Raw genomic sequence first — 16423 nt, 5'->3', positions numbered from 1 at the left:
AAAATCCTCAAGCAGACTGCTGTCTGACTGTGGAACCCAACTCGGGGCTTAGTCCCAGGACCCTGAGTACGATCTGAGGTGAAATCAAGAGTCGGATGCTTAACTGACTGAGCCACCCAAGTGCTCCTGTCCTGGAAGATTTAATGAGGGAAAAAAGGAGCATCCAAAACCATGGACATTTCAGAATTTGAGTCTGAGAGTCAAGCTCCCTTGTAAATCAACGATCTTATCTTATATGCATCTCTCTTTTCCTGCCATATTCCAAGATAGAATACATTTGACCTTTGAACACTGTGGGGGTTAGGGCTGTGGAGCCAGCCCCTCGAACCCTTGCCTCCATCTTCATGTAGTCAAAAATCTACATGTAACTCTTGACTCTACCAAAACTTAACTACTAATAGCCTACTGTTGACCAGAAGCCTTACTCTTAACGTAAGCAGTCAACTAAACATATTTTGATGTATATGTATTATACACTGTATTCTTACAATAAAGTGAGCTAGAGAAAAGAAAATGTTACTAAGAAAATGATAGGGGAAAATACCCTTACAGCTCTCTATTGTGTCAGTGGGCCTATGCAGTTCAAAGCCGTGTTGTTCAAGGGTCATTTGTGTTTATTCTTTGTGGAATGTTGTCCTTCTGTCCTGCAGTCCAGGGATGTAGCTATGGACCTATCAGTGCTGTTGGTTTGTACCATGATTCTGTGGTTCCCATGTCACCAAAACCATCCCACTTTTCTCTCTCAGGTTGCTCTCATGGGCTTTAAGAATGTCTGCATGGGGGCGCCTGGGTGGCTCAGTGGGTTAAAGCCTCTGCCTTCGGCTCGGGTCATGATCTTGGGGTCCTGGGATCGAGCCCCACATGGGGCTCTCTGCTCAGCAGGGAACCTGCTTCCCTTCCTCTCTCTGCCTGCCTCTCTGCCTACTTGTGATCTCTGTCTGTCAAATGAATAAATAAAATCTTAAAAAAAAAAAAGATGTTTAGATTACCCTTTGTTTAGGAAACCTTCTCTGCTCTTGCCCCCCTTCTCTTCACCATCCCACCCTGAAATGGCTGTCCGTCCTCTGTGATCTCAGGCTAGAACTGAATTATAGTCAAGTCTCATCATTCACGTAGTTATGTTCTGTAAAGTTGCCACAAACCCTGACTTCCCAAACTCAACCTTTGCTCCTAGGGGAAATACAGGGTTAGGTCCTTGTGGGCCTCTGGTCACAGCATTTTCATCAAACAACAAACAAAGTTACCTTTGTTCTATCTGTGTTTCTGTTTACGGGCACCTTTTATATTGCTGATTCTTTAACAGTGACCCTCATGGCCAACAGCATGGTAACTCCAGCTGGAACAACGTTTATCTAACACAGATTCTTTCATAAGACACATTAGAGCCTTTCAGCACTGAAGAATACTAAAGGGGCGCCTGGGTGGCTCAGCTGTTTGAACTTCGACTCTTGGTTTCGGCTCAGGTCTCAATCTCAGGGTCGTGAACTCGAGTCCTGCATCGCACTCCACGATCAGCATGGAGTCTGCTTGGGATTCGCTCTCTCCCTCTCCTTCTCCCTCCCTCCATGCTCTCTCTCTCTCTCTCTCTCTCTCACATATATATATATATATATATATATATATATATATATATTTTTTTTTTTTTTTTTTTTAAAGAATACTAGAAAGTAATTTGGCAGTATGTTCAGGGACCATTTTAAAGAGTGAAATTATCCTCAAAAAACCCAAAATGCAAACAGTGTGTCACTTGCTAGACTGTGAAAAGGACACTTTTTTGACAGTCTGAGAGCTGAAACAAGAAGTCTGGGGACGTGCTCTTTGGCAACTAAAATGTTCACCCCTCTGCACATATTTGTGAATGAGCATAAAAATGCTCATTGCCTTTGAGGTTACAAATAAATTTTAGCGAGTAGGCAAATTCACAAATAAGGAATCAGTGAATAATGAGAATCTACTATACCTTATAAACAGACTAAACTTTGGTATAGGGAACAGCACGTAGGGATAGAAAAGAAGAAATACATGTCTTTCTTTCCTCAATTTAATATTTGGAATCTCAAGAAAAGCATTGAAGTCGTCAATCTGGGCTTAGAATTAGGACTTTGGTGGACTTCTTGCCCCCATTTTAAAATACAGAATGGTTTTTGCATAGAATTCTCTTGTGGGAAGAGACTGTGCTCAAAACTCTCAAAGCTTTGGGGCGCCTGGGGGGCTCGGTGGGTTAAAGCCTCTGCTCGGGTCATGATCCCAGAGTCCTGGGATCGAGCCCTGCATCTGGCTCTCTGCTCAGCAGGGAGCCTGCTTCCCCCACCCCTCTCTGCCTGCCTCTCTGTCTGCTTGTGATTTCTGTCAAATAAATAAATAAAATCTTTAAAACAAAACAAAACAAAAACCTCTCAAAGCCTCTGAGCCGGACATTCCCAGGGCATCCTGTGCCGATCATTCTCCTTACTTCACCGTGATGTGATGGCTTGTTTCTTGCCTTCCACAGACTGAGATGATCTGATCTTCAGATCAGACGCTGCATTTTGTATTCCCCATTCTATGCACCAAATCTGGCATATAGCAGGTACTCAATAAATATCTGTCAAAGACTGACCTTGAACTCGGGCAGTTGAGCTGAAGAACTGCAGCCCCATCTCCTTGCTTCTAGTTCTGGTTCTCAACCCCTTGTGCACAATTCTGAAACCCAGAAAGTTCTGAAAGTACACGTATTTTGGGGGCAATTGACAGCAAAACCTGACTGACCTGAACTTACCTGCTGTGAGACTATAGTCTTTATTTAGTCCACTTGGAGAGACTGACCATATGTTTTGCGACAGAAAAATATTAGTGTATTTGATTACAGGTTGGCAGGGAGTGTTAGGTCATATATGGCATAGTAGTAGAGATCCAGAATTACTTTTCGGAATTGGAAAACAAACAGAAATTTAAAACTCATATAGGTTCAAGGGTTTTAGATAAAGCATTGTTGACCTGTGGTGGAATTTAGGGATTTTTCTGTAGAAGTTTTATTTGAGGAAATTGATCATTTATTTAGAAGCAAATTAGCCAGAGGCAGAAATGGTTAGTCTCTGGCTGATGAGGGGAGAATGAAGTGCCACAATCTGATGGCATAACTCTGACGGGACAGCACTTGGTAACACCAAGCCCCAGGGTTAGTGCTCAGTAGTTCTTTTGTCAAGAGGAAGCTTAGAGAATGAAAGCCGAGGAGTTGATTCCTCTTACGACCTTATCATCAATACAAGAAATATTTACTTGGAGTGTTAATCTACAGGTGCATGTAATCTACACATGGGTGGAGTTGATTAGAAAAAGAAATCCCTTGACTTTGAGAAATGATTTGAAAAATCTGACCATGATGTCCAGTTCTATTATTTCATGGAGAAATGTGTTGGTAAACTTACTCTCCTGGCCAAAAAAAAAAAAAAAAAATGTCAGCATTGAGGCAGATCCGCAAGCAACTGAGGTCAGCCAAAACACCTGTTCAGTTTCCTGATCATAGTAATAATAAACGAAGGATCTGAAGACTTAGTCTTGTTGTTTCCCATCACCCCAGGTGGGAAATTTTCTCTTGTTACTGCGTAAATGCAGGTACAGAATGAAGTCTTCTAAGCCTTTTATGCTCATTTTTTTTTAAAGAAACTATCTATTTTAAGAAAATAAGCTTTATTCTACACTACTCAAAATTGCTTACTTGGAATAAAATATTCATCCAACTGGTATAAAGATTTTCGGGGGTTCCTTTTCAGGTTTCTGATAGGTGTGAATCGGTTTTAGGGGCTTGGAAGCAGAATTAGAAGGAAAATTAGTAGAAATTATTACTTTTTCTTTTCGATTGGTCTGTATATCAAATGTCCGGGGAGGTGGGATGGGGGAAATGCCTTTTAAAATGTGACTTGACTTGAAATGCCCCACAGACTGGCTTTCACCACTACCTGGGGAATAACCCCCATAGCAATGCTACGTACCTCTGCAGAGAACAACTTTCCATGTGTAGTTCACGCATTCAAAAAGATGACTAATGGATCTTTCTCTAGGCATATTTTGAGATTCTCTTTGTATTTGGTAGAACGTGCCGTGCCTTTTAAAAAGACATTTGCAATGAGGAGTGGTTGCATTAGAGGCCTGCCAGTTTGCCCAGAGGAAACAGGGTCTGGCCCCGTGATCTGACCCCCCATTAGGACACGCTCCTTCTCGAGGAGGCTCCGTCCGCTTTTCCAGAGCAAATGTCAGAAGCCTGTGACTTTTTTACCAGGACGCATATTTGTTGTTGTTGCTGTTGTTGTTTTAAGCTAATTTTTGTTCAAGTACACACAGATTATAAGTAAAGAATGAGCTCAGCTGTGGTAAAATACCTGTGTAACTAGCACCCAAATCAAGAATCGTGCTTGAGGGGCCCTCGATGCCCCTTAGTGCACTGTCATTCTCTGACCCCTGCCCTGTAACCACCATCCTGACTTCTGTCACCAACTGTTGGTTTTGCCTGTTATAGAAACTGGGTAGGGTGAAATGATACAGTGTATACTCTTCTGTGTGTGGATTCATTCTTTCATGAAGCGTTTTTGTTTTTGTTTTTGAGATTTATTTAGTTTAGAGAGAGGGAGTGAGGGAAGAGTGGAGGGGAGGGTCAGACGGACAGGGAGAGAGTCTTAAGCAGACTCTGCACTGACTGTGGAGCCTGACCCGGGGCTCGATCACAGGACAGTGAGACCTGAGCTAAAACCAAGAGTCAGAGGCTTAACCGACCGCGGCATCCAGGTGCCCCTCTTTCAGCGTGATTTTTGTGAGTGTTCTGACTCAGCATTAATCTTAAAGGTCTCTTTGGGGCAACTTAAAAAAAAAATCCAGCAGATTGGTCTGAGGACATCAAGTCTAAGAAGGTGTGCAGCTAGTCGTGTAGTCCTGTAGTTGTGTAAGGAGTGTGAAGCAGGGGCATTGGGGAGGTTGGGCATTGAGTAAACTCTAGGTGGCGTATTTCTGAGCACTTTCCTCTTTGCGTTTGACATGCCAGAGGGACTCCTTCCCTTCAGGGCACAGCTTTCCGGGTCCAGCAAGGAGCAAACCTAGTGGCTCTGCATTTAGGAAGGAGCTCAGTGCTTCAGCTCTGTCTTCCCTGCAGAGGGATGACCGGTTCATTCGCTGCTCTTACTCCTATCAGTGAGCTGTCCTGATGGGCACAGCATGGAGTGGTTTTGTGGAAGAGCGGAGGAGGGTACGGCAGGCCTGCCCCAGAGGTGGCCACTTAGTGCTGTGCCTGATCCTTGGGAGGAGTGGTCTGTCCCAGAGCTGTGTCCCGTCCTGTTGTTCCTGTTTTCTCCCCAGGAAATCAAAGTTTCCAGACTTCCTTCAGAGAGCCTATTAACCATGGTTCCCAGCAAGTGGGAAGAGGCAGCGCTGATGTGATATGTCAGACAATTAATAATTCCGGAAGAGCCAAACCAGGGAGCAGGCAGTGTACCACTGTCATTCATTTTATAGAACAGGCTTGTCACTAAGAAACCACAGAACGGTTCAGGATTAACTGCTTTATGCCATGGCGATGTGTATTTAAGAAGACATTCCATCGTGTATCATACCAGTGAGTGGATAAATATTTTGAATTTTCAAAGTTTCTGACTCCTGTCAAAATTTGGAGAGCTGCATGCTTCAGCCTGTGGATGTGGTCAACGTACCAGCATTTAAGTTATTTTCCTGTCTCAGTATTGTCAAAGCGGCAGAGCGCACTAACTTTGTATTTTGTAACCAAGGAAAATATTAGCATTTAGAACAAGCACACAAAGAAATAAACACATTAAATCACTTAACCCGGCCTTTCCTTCTCAGAGCATGCCAGGAAATTTGGAAGCAGTCATTTTCATTCTGCTTTCAAGATGGGGAAGTGGAGACAAAAAGGACATGTTTGAAAAACTCTGTCAAAACCTCCACTTCTGTAGATCTTAAAACTTGTCCTGTTTCACCAAGTTCAATAGTAGGTCTGAGTATAAGTAGTTGGAGGGCAAAGGGCAGAGCATACTAGTTGGTGTTCTGTGGCATCGTGAATGGGTGTCAGGGGAATGAAGGTACTGGCCTCTCAGCCCTCAGGCTGGCGGGGATGCAGACCCTGTGTCATGCCAGGCAGATGGCATCGTCTGTGTGTCTCATGACGTGAAATTGCTTCTGAAGTGCTGCTTTACACAGACAGCTTTTCAAAGATTGAGGTGGGATTTTAGCTGAGTACTAAATAAGACTCCCGCATGGGAAGACCTAAGGGAGCAGTGTTCCTGAAGAAGGGTACAACAAGTGCAAGAGCCTTGAGGCACGAATGCATTAACATGTCCTCGGGATGGAGAGAGGGCAGCGAGTGGAACACAGTGACTGGGACACTAATGGCGGGGTGACCTCACTGAGAGGTGGGCAGGACCCAGGGGCCAGATCTCTGGGGCTTTGTCCTCACTGGGGAGTTGGGATTTTATTCTGTTTTGGGAAGCCACTGCAGGTTTTTACACAGGGAAACATCATGATCATAACAGAGAAATGTAAAACCATGGTGTTTGGATTCAGAGGGGAATTAGAAACAGACTCATCCCATTCTCTGCATCTTACTTTTCCTTCACTAAAGTAAAGGAAACTTTTCTGTGCCTTGCTGCCGTTGATATTTTTGGTGGTGTCATTTTTTCATCTGTAAAACCAAGAGGTTGTATGTGATGCTTTCTGATTTCTGTTCAGCTCTAAAGATCTTGATCCCAACATACCCCTCTCTATGAGTGTCCTAGGACCACTGTAACAAATGACCACAAACCAGATGGCTTAAAACAACAGAAAGCTGTTCTGTCAAAGTTCTGGAGGCCAGAAGTCCTCCACAGGGTTGGAGGTTTCTGGAGGTTTCAGGGGACTGTCTGTTCATTGCCTCTTTCCTAGCTTCTGGTGATAGTGAGCAATCTTTGACATGCCATGGCCTGTAGATACATCACTCCAGTCTCTGCCACCATATCACGTGGCCTTCTCTGTCTGTCTCTTCATTCAGTACTATGGTAAGGACACCAGTCCCCCTGGAGTCATTGGATTGCGGACCTGCCCAAACCCGGGATAACCTCATCTTGATTTGATTATATGTGCAAAGATCCTATTTCCAACTAAGGTCATATTGACAGGTTCTGGGGGTTAGGACTTGAACATATCTTTGTGGGGTACACATTTCCACCCATAATACCTTTATTCCACCACCTTTATAGTAACGCCTTTTCCATCTTGTTGACTGACCTCTACTTAGTTTAATGGAATCTGAACAGCCATTTCCTCTGAACAGCTAAGAGGTCAAAATACTGCACCTCTGTTACTAAACAACACTGTCTGCCCTTTTCACATAGATGAAATGTAGAAATACTGTCAGAATTGTTCAAATCTGACATACCCAAAATGTCGTGCTTCACGGAATCATCAGCCTTGGACCCATAATCCTCACTTCCCCATATTCTTTTCTGTCCAACAGAAGTGGGGTTTTTTTGTTGTTGTTCTTTGTTTTGTTTTGATTTTTGTGTATTTTTTACTTAACCAGCTATTTAGTTTCATTCAAATTGCATATTTATTCTTTGCCTTGTACCAGAAATTATTTAAAGTGCGCGCGTGTGTGTATGTGTGTTTTTGTGTGTATAAAACAACATGGTGTTAATTAAAGGTGTGGTCAAAGAAGGAAAAAAGCAACAAAATGAAAAGGGAGGCAAGACAGAGCTTTGGATACATTACATCATGCCAGGCAGGTCACAGATTTTACTTTCCTAATAGCCAGTATGGAGAGGGAGGTCTTCGAGTTTCACACTGCCCAGAGTTTTGTCGGGCCAGTTTTGAAATCAACTCTGAACATCAGTTTGGAGGATTTCAGTGAAGCATTTCAGCAAAAACAGTTCTGCTGGGAGGCAGGGGGAGTAGAGGGAAAGGTGGCAAGTTGATGGGACTCACATTTCCATCTCTGCTAATCTGATTCAGTCTGGCATAAATGCAAAACCATTTCAGGGAGAGATTGAGTCAATTTCTTTCAAACAGTTCTTCCCTCCACCCCCCCAAAGATTTTATTTATTTATTTGAAAGACAGAAATCACAAGTAGGCAGAGAGGCAGACAGGAGGGGGGGTGGGGGTGGGGAAGCAGGCTCCCCACTGAGCTTGATCCCAGGACCCTGAGATCATGAGCTGAAGTCCGAGGCTTAACCCACTGAGCCACCCAGGCGCCCCTCAGACAGTTCTTTATGAACATTGTACCTTTCTTAATCTGTTTATCGCCTTCTCCCTTCCACTTCTTAGATGGGTATCAGTGAAGAAGTAAATAGTAACCTCTTTGGATTTGGGTAAGCCTTCATTCACCTTCCTGAGGCACGCTCTAACGTATGTGGGATTACCATAGCAATTTTTTTATATGGAGTCATTTACTTTGCTCTAAAGTGTGTGCACGTTTGTGTATCTAGTGCAGCTACATATGTGTGTCATGCCGGTGGGGGGCCCCTTATTTCTGAATATTCATTCACATTTCTGTACCTAACAGTTAAAAAGAGAAGTGATGATAGTCAAAACGCAGAAATATTCACTAATGATCAAACCACTCAATTTAGTCCCCATTCTAGCATATTATTTCCTTCCCAGCATCCTATCCACCCATCCGGCCAGTGTTTTTGTTGTTTGGCTTCTTGTTGATCGCTGATACTGTACAGTGCAAATAAATTGCAGATTGCGCAGAAGAGCAAGGACTTCACAAGAGCAGTGAAAGTGATACAGGAGTTGTACTTGAGGGGATCACACAACCACTGACACTGAGGCTTGGAAGCGTGGGATTAGTTAATAGTTGAAGAAGGAAACTCTACAGTAACAGGGACATTAGTGGGAAGTCTTTAAATGCCAAAGGAATCATTTGAATATCACATGATTGGAAGACCCTTGAGAAAACTGTTGATGCCTTGGTGATTATTTGTTCTCTGATTTGCTCTAAAAGGCTGACCTAAAATGATGATTGTCATATAGCACTACACTGGAATTTTGTTAGAACAAAATTGTTAAAAACACAATATTTGGTTCACTCTTTGTTCATTGGGGGAAATGGCACATAGTTGCAGTTATAACCTACATATTAAATCATTAAGTATTTTATGAACTTGTTGGTATAGTTTGTAATTTTTTTTTTTGAAGGTGAAATCTTAACCTTTTTTGGGTTACTATTTACTATTAAATTTTGGCCTTTTATGTTGATCTACCTTAAGTGACCTATTTTGGTCTTAATTTATCTTCCATTAGTAAGCTTCTCTCCATTCTTTGTTTCAGCCATAAGGGGTGTAGTATGTTGGAGAGTATCCCCTCAAAATTCTCAGAACTCGAATATATGACCTTATGTGGAAATACGGTTATTGCAGATTTTAAATGATAGTAAAATGAGGTCATGCTGGAGTATGGTGGCCCTTTAATCCAGTATGACTTGGTATCCTTTTAGGGAGAGGAGAAGAAACACAGAGATACTTTCAGAGGGAAGATAGCATGTAAAGAAACAGACACAGCAGAAAGAGTGCCTTGTGATGACAGAGGCAGAATTTGGAGTGATGGGTCTACAAGCCAAGGAACACCCAGGGTTGCCAGCAACATGAGAAGCCAGACGCGTGGGACAGGTTCTCCCTCAGAGCCTTAGAAAGGACTTCTAGCTTCTAGAACTGTAAGAAAAGAAATTTCTGTTGTTTTAAGCCCCAGTTTGTGGTAGTTTATTAAGCCCTAGGAAACTAATACAGGGCGTTTTCAGAAAATTATTCTGCTATTTCGTGGACTACATGTTAATCTTCATAGTCCGGCCCAGGAAGGTATTACATCAGGTAGGAAATAAGTAGAAAGTGATTTCACTGCCCCAAATTCAATATGGGTTAAATAACTTACGGTATTTTTGGTATTCAATACGTAGCTTCTTGTTTAAAGAAATGGATTTTTTCTGTTAATAACCGAGCTGGGGGCAGTTTTCACTAGTATAGTGTAACAGCACACACTTCTCTCTTCACCTGTGCATCAGTCGTACTTGTGTTTCATGGTAGCTTTCAAGAGAAGACTGTCACTATCAACTTCTACTTAAAACTAATGCGTTATCTTTTACATTGGGCTCCATAAGTGTGTTTTGTACAGAGAATTTCTGAAGTTTGGAACTGGTTCTTTTCAATAGACTGGGATTATGATTATATGCCATTATCATCAATACCTTTTAAAAAGAAAGTTGTAGTACTGTTTGTCCCCAGACAGAACCTGGTGTGTGTGTGTGTGTGTGTGTGTCCTTTGAAATTCAAAGGCCAAGTCAGTGTATTCCATCATCCGGTATGAAATGTTTGTTGAATTGCCTCACTGGCGCCCTGTCTTACATTATCAGTTGCTGGCTCTAGTGTCAGTATGTCATGCCTGGCAGGTTAGTGGGTTTTGGCAGAGGAAATGAAACCTAGTCAGTTACTCCGAGATTTAGAGTAGATCTGCTATTGCAGGAAGTGGTGAAAAGTTGATTGATAGCTGGAGACAAAATTCTACAACAAGAAACAGGATGTATGCTTTCTATTTATACCCAGGTTTTCCTACATTTTAGGGCTTCTTTTGCACTTTGTTTTGGTTCTTTCATAAGGCCATGCAGTCCCCTACCCTTTAACACAGTCACCAAGATATGAAATAATTGAGGGGATTCTCTGTTAGCTTAGCCATGGTAAAGGCATGTACTTCCCGCTGTGACTGTTACTCTGTCATGGTACTTATATTCACTGGAACTTGTCAGAGAGCCATTTTTGATTAAAAAAAAAAAAATCCTCCAAGTAAGGTATTATTTCACATATACAAACAGAATGAAACTTTTTTTACAAGTTACATGGTAGCGTTACATTTCCAAAAGCTTTCTAAGGAAAACCCGTTTGAGTATTTAAAATATGACATTACTGTGATCCAATCATCATGTCTCTTTTAAAAGATGAATCTCTTCACTCCTGGTCGAATACATTCTTAACCAGTAGGTGCTCTTCACTTAGATATAAAATATATACTGTAAATACAATAGTAACTCAGTTGTATCTGAATGTACCTGGTCTTTGTAAACATTCTGGTTAACTAATAGTGTCACTCGATTGACAGAGCTTTTTGACATGAACTAGCTGGTCTGTTTTGAGTGTGACAGTGGAAAAACCACTAACTACGTTATTGCGGTGCTTTCTGAAATGGAAAGGGACATTGTGGAGTTAGGTTCTAGAATTTACAAGGAATGGCAGACTTAGAACCAACTCTAATTGTACCAGTGGTTGAAAGAACAATAAGTCTCCTCTTTCATGGCTTGATTTTTTTTTTCTCCAAATGAATAGTTTTATTTTTTTAATTGCAAACAATGATTGCTACAATAATTCTATTCAAAATAATTGAATAGAAACAAACCCAACTTTCATTCCTTGAGCTGTTTGGTCACATTCTACATCAGTGATGTTTTGAAATTTTTAATTCCTTATTATTCTAGCATTCTTTAGGTGGTGAATTCAGAATGCTCTTCCATAAACTTAAGGTTTCTGTCACAACTTTAATATTAATTTAGGAAACTAGCCAGCTTGAGGTAGTAATAAAAGTGGGATTAATAAACAGAGATGAGTCTGGGTGAAGAATCATAAATGAACACAGAATTCATTTTTTACATACTTTAGTTTTTTAAAAAAAGATTTATTTCAGAGAGAGAGCATGAGTTGGAGGGACAGAGGGAAAGTATCTTGAGCAGACTCTGTGCTGACCATGGAGCCCAATGTGGGGCTCAATCGCATGACCCTGAGATTATGACCTGAGCTGAAACCAAGAGTTGTATGCTTAATGGACTATACCGTCGAGGTGCTCCCATTTTTTCTTTTTTTTCTTTTTTTTTTTTTACAATTTTATATAAACCAGTCACTTTAAATGTGATACAGCACTTAAAATGAGAAACAAACTGCAGGATAAAAATTCACATTACCCAGTAATAGGCACGGGTCCTGTTAGGATCACAGGGCTCATCTGAGCCTCTTTCCTGCCTGTCAGAGTGGATCCTTTTTAGCCTCACATTCGTGGGGTAGGCTGGGTCTGAAAAGAGCCAGGATTACAGGTGAGAGGCTTTGAAATTCCAAATTTGTTCTGTTACACACGACAGATACAGTAGAATAGACAATAGCAAAGATCCAGATAGTTTCATCTTGAGAATCGACACCTCTACTCTCTTCACTGTTTCCGCAAAAATTGTCCAGATGTTTTCTTCCAGTTCTAAGCCTCTGTCATTCAGGCTCAGATGTGTACTTCATTGAAGCTTGCTAAGCTAAACCATCAATGTTTGCCGACTTCTGTGCCTGTACCTGTCAGAACTTGCTCATTTGGAAGATGTTGAATAGAGCTCCAGCTGGGGAGAAGTGAAGAATGTGGTCTTGGGACTGGAAACTTCAGAGCCTGGCTATTCGTGGGAGGCCCTGTGGCAGAGGAGGGAGTGCCCTGGGGCTCTAAGGCATGGGTTTCCGATCTTGACTGTGCCTCAATAGCTGGGTGAACTTCAGCAGGTCTCTTACCCCTCCAGCCTTCTCTTATGTCATCTGTAATGTGGACAGAAATGAAACTGACCCAAGAGGTGGTCATTTGGAGTAAGTGTTTTTGGATCATCATCTTTTGTATAGTGTTGGAAGTATTTGTCGTGGCTTGTAGGAATGTGAGATGTATGGTCACTGAAGTAAGAGCTTTTATTTTAAAATTTTATTTCTAATATTATGATTTAGTGAGAGGCATGGTCTTCTTTCCCAGATTCCTTGCTCTTTCTCTCTTAAAGCTGCAGGTTGCCACCTGAGAAGACCTGCTTCAGTGAAAAAGATGGCAGTGAACTAGCTCCTGGGCTGACAGGGCCGTAGGGCAGAGATGTCTCAGACTAGCTTACTACCTCGGACCAAATTCTTTTCCAGTGGTCATCAGGGTTTCAAAACAGGTGGTGGGTGAACACCATTGACACCCGCCTTGGATGTGGATGTAAATTACATTGTAACCATCTTACTCCATAACTGTGCTCCTCGAAACTCTGGTGAGAGCAGCCAGAGTTTATAACCCTCTGGTGAATCATAAGCTGACGTCAGCTGATCTTATCCTAGTTTTTCTCTTTACCCTAGCCACCTTCCTTTTCCTAAGCTCTGGGGATTCCAGCCCTGACACTTGGGGGTTTCCTTGCACACGAGGAAGTTGCCCTCCATGATCACTGTTGCCTGTGGCCATGCCCCCCACTCGAGGCGCCTTGCACCTGTCCGTGGATGCTGCCTGCGCTCGCGGAGGGCCAGCAGTGGGGACGGAGCTTCCTTGCACCAAGTTTCATTATCACAGCACATATTCTGAGACCAAAGGGTCTCAGTACATCAAGGCACTTAGGTGAAAAATACCACCTTTTTTCACTTGTTTCCATCGCCTCACCAGTCACTTCAGCTCCAGTGAAATGAAGCTTCGTTTTCTCAATGTTCCGGGATAGACAGCTCTTTCAGGAGAGAACTTGCCTTGTAAACTCACCCTCCTCCAGTGTGTCTCAAAGCTGCTAAATGTTCTGTATACTCATTTCTCCTTCGAACGTAGAGACGCGTAGAAGCCATGTCACTGTGCTGACCACTTTCACTCACTGCCACCCATCTCCATCGTCACTTCCGATTTTCCTCTCTGGGAGAGTGAAGACAGGGTTTTTGGACACTCGGAGTATGCTTTTCGTTCTTTCACAACAAAAGGAAAAAAATTAATTCATCCAAGTTAAAAAGTTTATATTCAGTATAAGGTAACATTACAAATTTAGAAAAATACCCTCTGATATAACACGAAACAGTGTTCCGATAAAAATAAAAAGTACTTCATGCTGCTCTCTCTAGTACTGCATTTTATTTTTCATATATTTAAAACTTCTGAATAGGAATTAACATTCACAGAGGTTTAAAAATAATATGCAGTGAAAAGCCTCCCTTTTGCCATCACCATCCTCAACCTTTCTAGTCCCCGCCCCTTACCCCCACGTAAGCTAGTGTTTTCTAAAGCTTTCCAGGTTTATTGATAAGTATCCAAGCAAATAGATGTCTTTATATTTTCTTTCTCGTTTTTTAACATAAAAGATAGCATATACATACGGCATGCCTTTTGCTGTTGCTGTGAAACAGGGTATCTGGGTTGGCCCATGAACGGCTTTGTTCCTTACACAGCCGTAGACTCTTCCTTTGCTCAGAGAGGAGAGTCCGTAACTTGATTAACTAGTCCCATATCGGGGGCGTTTTGTTGTTTCCCATTTCCGGGTATGAAAAGCAATGCTGGAGTAAATAACCTTGGCCTCTGTCCTGTAGCATATGTGTTTAATTTCCAGATGTGGTATTGCCGGGTCAAGGGTATGTACATTTTCAGCTTTGTAAGTTATTGCCAACGTCTCCTTCACAGGGGTCAGACCTGTTTAATTTCTCATCAGCAATATAGGGAGGTGCCGTTTTCACAGTCTGGCTAGTTATGCTAGGCTAGTGTTTGGATGTTTGCCACTATGATAAATGAAAACTGTATCTCAGTGTGACTTTAGTTTGTACTTCTCTTTTTTGACTGGAGTTGAACATCTTTTCCTATGTTTTACAAGCATTTATATTTCCTTTTGTGGGAATTATCTGCTTATGTCTTTTGTCCATTTTTCTGATGAACTGTTATAGCCCATTTTTAGGAACCCTTTTGGGGAGATTAGACCTTGCTCTGTGACATGAGTTGCCAGTATTTTTCTCAATTTTATATAAGCCTTTTGACTTGATAATGTTTTGTTTTGTTGTTGTTGTTGTTGTTGTTGGTTTTGGTCTTACAGAACTTTGGTGTTTTGTTTTTTTTTTTTAATTGAATTTGTCAGTCTGCTTTTTTTTTTGTGGCTTCCGGATTTTTTTTTTTTAAAGATTTTATTTATTTATTTGACAGAGAAAGAGAGCACAAGCAGAGGGAGTGGCAGAAGGAGAGGGAGAAAAAGGCTCCCCGCTGAACAGGGAGCCCTATGTGGGTGTCGATCCCAGGACCCTGGGATCATAACCTGAGCCAAAGGCAGATACTTAAACGACTGAGGCGCCTCCTGGCTTCTGGAGTTTAAGTTGTAGTTAGAAAGGGCTTCCTCATTCTAGGGGCATAGAGGGAATCTCCTGCATTTCCTTGTAATACTTAATTTGCTTCATTTTTTTTTTTTAACATTTATAGCTTTGATCTATTTGGGGATTTATCTCAGTGTCACGTGAAGTATGGATCTAACTTTATTTTGTTGTTCCTGGGCCAATTAATCAGTAGTCCTAATATTTCTTCACATGGCTTTGAAGGTCCAAAAAGTTAGCAGCTCTTGCAGAAGCCTTAAAGGAAGAATCCCTGACAAAGGCCCAGCTGGGCCTAGACCTGGAAGAGCTGGAAGCCGCAGCACTTCTTGTGCAGGAGGAGGAAACGGCGTTAAAAGCAACCCATCCCATGTCCAGGCAGCAGACCCCTTCCTCCAGTCCTGAGGCCAGCGATTCCGAAGAATCAGAAAGCACCACATCGTCTGAGATTGAGGGTTCAGACTCAGACCAAGGGGAGCTCACAGGCAGTGAATCTGAGACAGCAGATCCCTTGCGAGGTCCCTCTCCGGAGGGAAGCAGCGCCCTGCTTATTGTTGCCGGTGGGGTGTGTAGAAACTCAGCCACCGAGACATCAGACGGCAGTCCTGGAAAGCCACCTGCCTCTTCCCAGGCTCTTAGAGGGTGCCGGCCGCTGATAGAGGAGCTTGGAGAGCACCTGAACTCGACCGTTCAAGTTTCTGAACCCGAGGACTCGGCTGCTGGAAGCCACAGCACCGTGCAGGGCTGAGCGGACTGGCGAACACCGAGTGATGGACACCAAGCGGTTTTCCCCACCATTGAGAATTAGATGAGATTTGGTTTCCTTTACTGAATGATAATGCTTCATTTTCACTTTGTCCTTTTTCTTAGTGTGTACAGCAGTGTTTTTCGGTGAGCTGATGTTGATAGCTGTTGGTTTCCTTGGTACAACTTTAAAAATAAAGTTTTAAAGTATTTTTGCCAAAGTGTAATTAATATTGGAGATGAAATAACAGTTGGGCCAGAATCTCTAGAATGCAGAGCCCATTAACATGGTTTTCTTCAAGATTTTTAACCTCTATACCTAATGTGGGGCTTGAAGTCACAGCCCTGAGATCAAAAGTCACAAGTTCTAACAGCCAGCCAGACGCCCCCATTAATATTTTTGGTAGCCTCACCAAGGGATACTTGACATACAATAAACTGCACGTATTTAAAATGTACAGTGTGTAAGTGTTGACATATATATGCACAAAACAAAATCACTGCAGCCAAGATTCTGTTCTTACCCATCATTCCCAAGTGTCCTCATCCCCCTTTGTTACCCCTCTCCTCTACCCCCACCTACCACTCACCCCTCCTTTCCCCA

General features: G+C 42.3%; 1 protein-coding gene across 2 annotated transcripts in view; it reads left to right on the top strand.

Annotated features, from left to right (window-relative positions):
• The window catches only part of SHQ1 (SHQ1, H/ACA ribonucleoprotein assembly factor), a 99345-nt gene extending 83225 nt beyond the window's left edge, over positions 1–16120 (top strand). For both annotated transcript variants that reach the window (XM_032867407.1, XM_032867406.1), the window contains one exon: positions 15304–16120. In XM_032867407.1, the coding sequence (XP_032723298.1) occupies positions 15304–15823 (520 nt within the window). In that variant the 3' untranslated portion in view covers positions 15824–16120. The remainder of the gene's footprint in view (positions 1–15303) is intronic.
• Positions 16121–16423: the final 303 nt, after the last annotated feature.

This window comes from Lontra canadensis, unplaced genomic scaffold (assembly GCF_010015895.1).
Source record: "Lontra canadensis isolate GAN:19392208 unplaced genomic scaffold, GSC_riverotter_1.0 scaffold34, whole genome shotgun sequence".
Taxonomy (NCBI): Eukaryota; Metazoa; Chordata; class Mammalia; order Carnivora; family Mustelidae; genus Lontra; species Lontra canadensis.
This window is presented reverse-complemented; position numbering and strand designations above follow the sequence as displayed.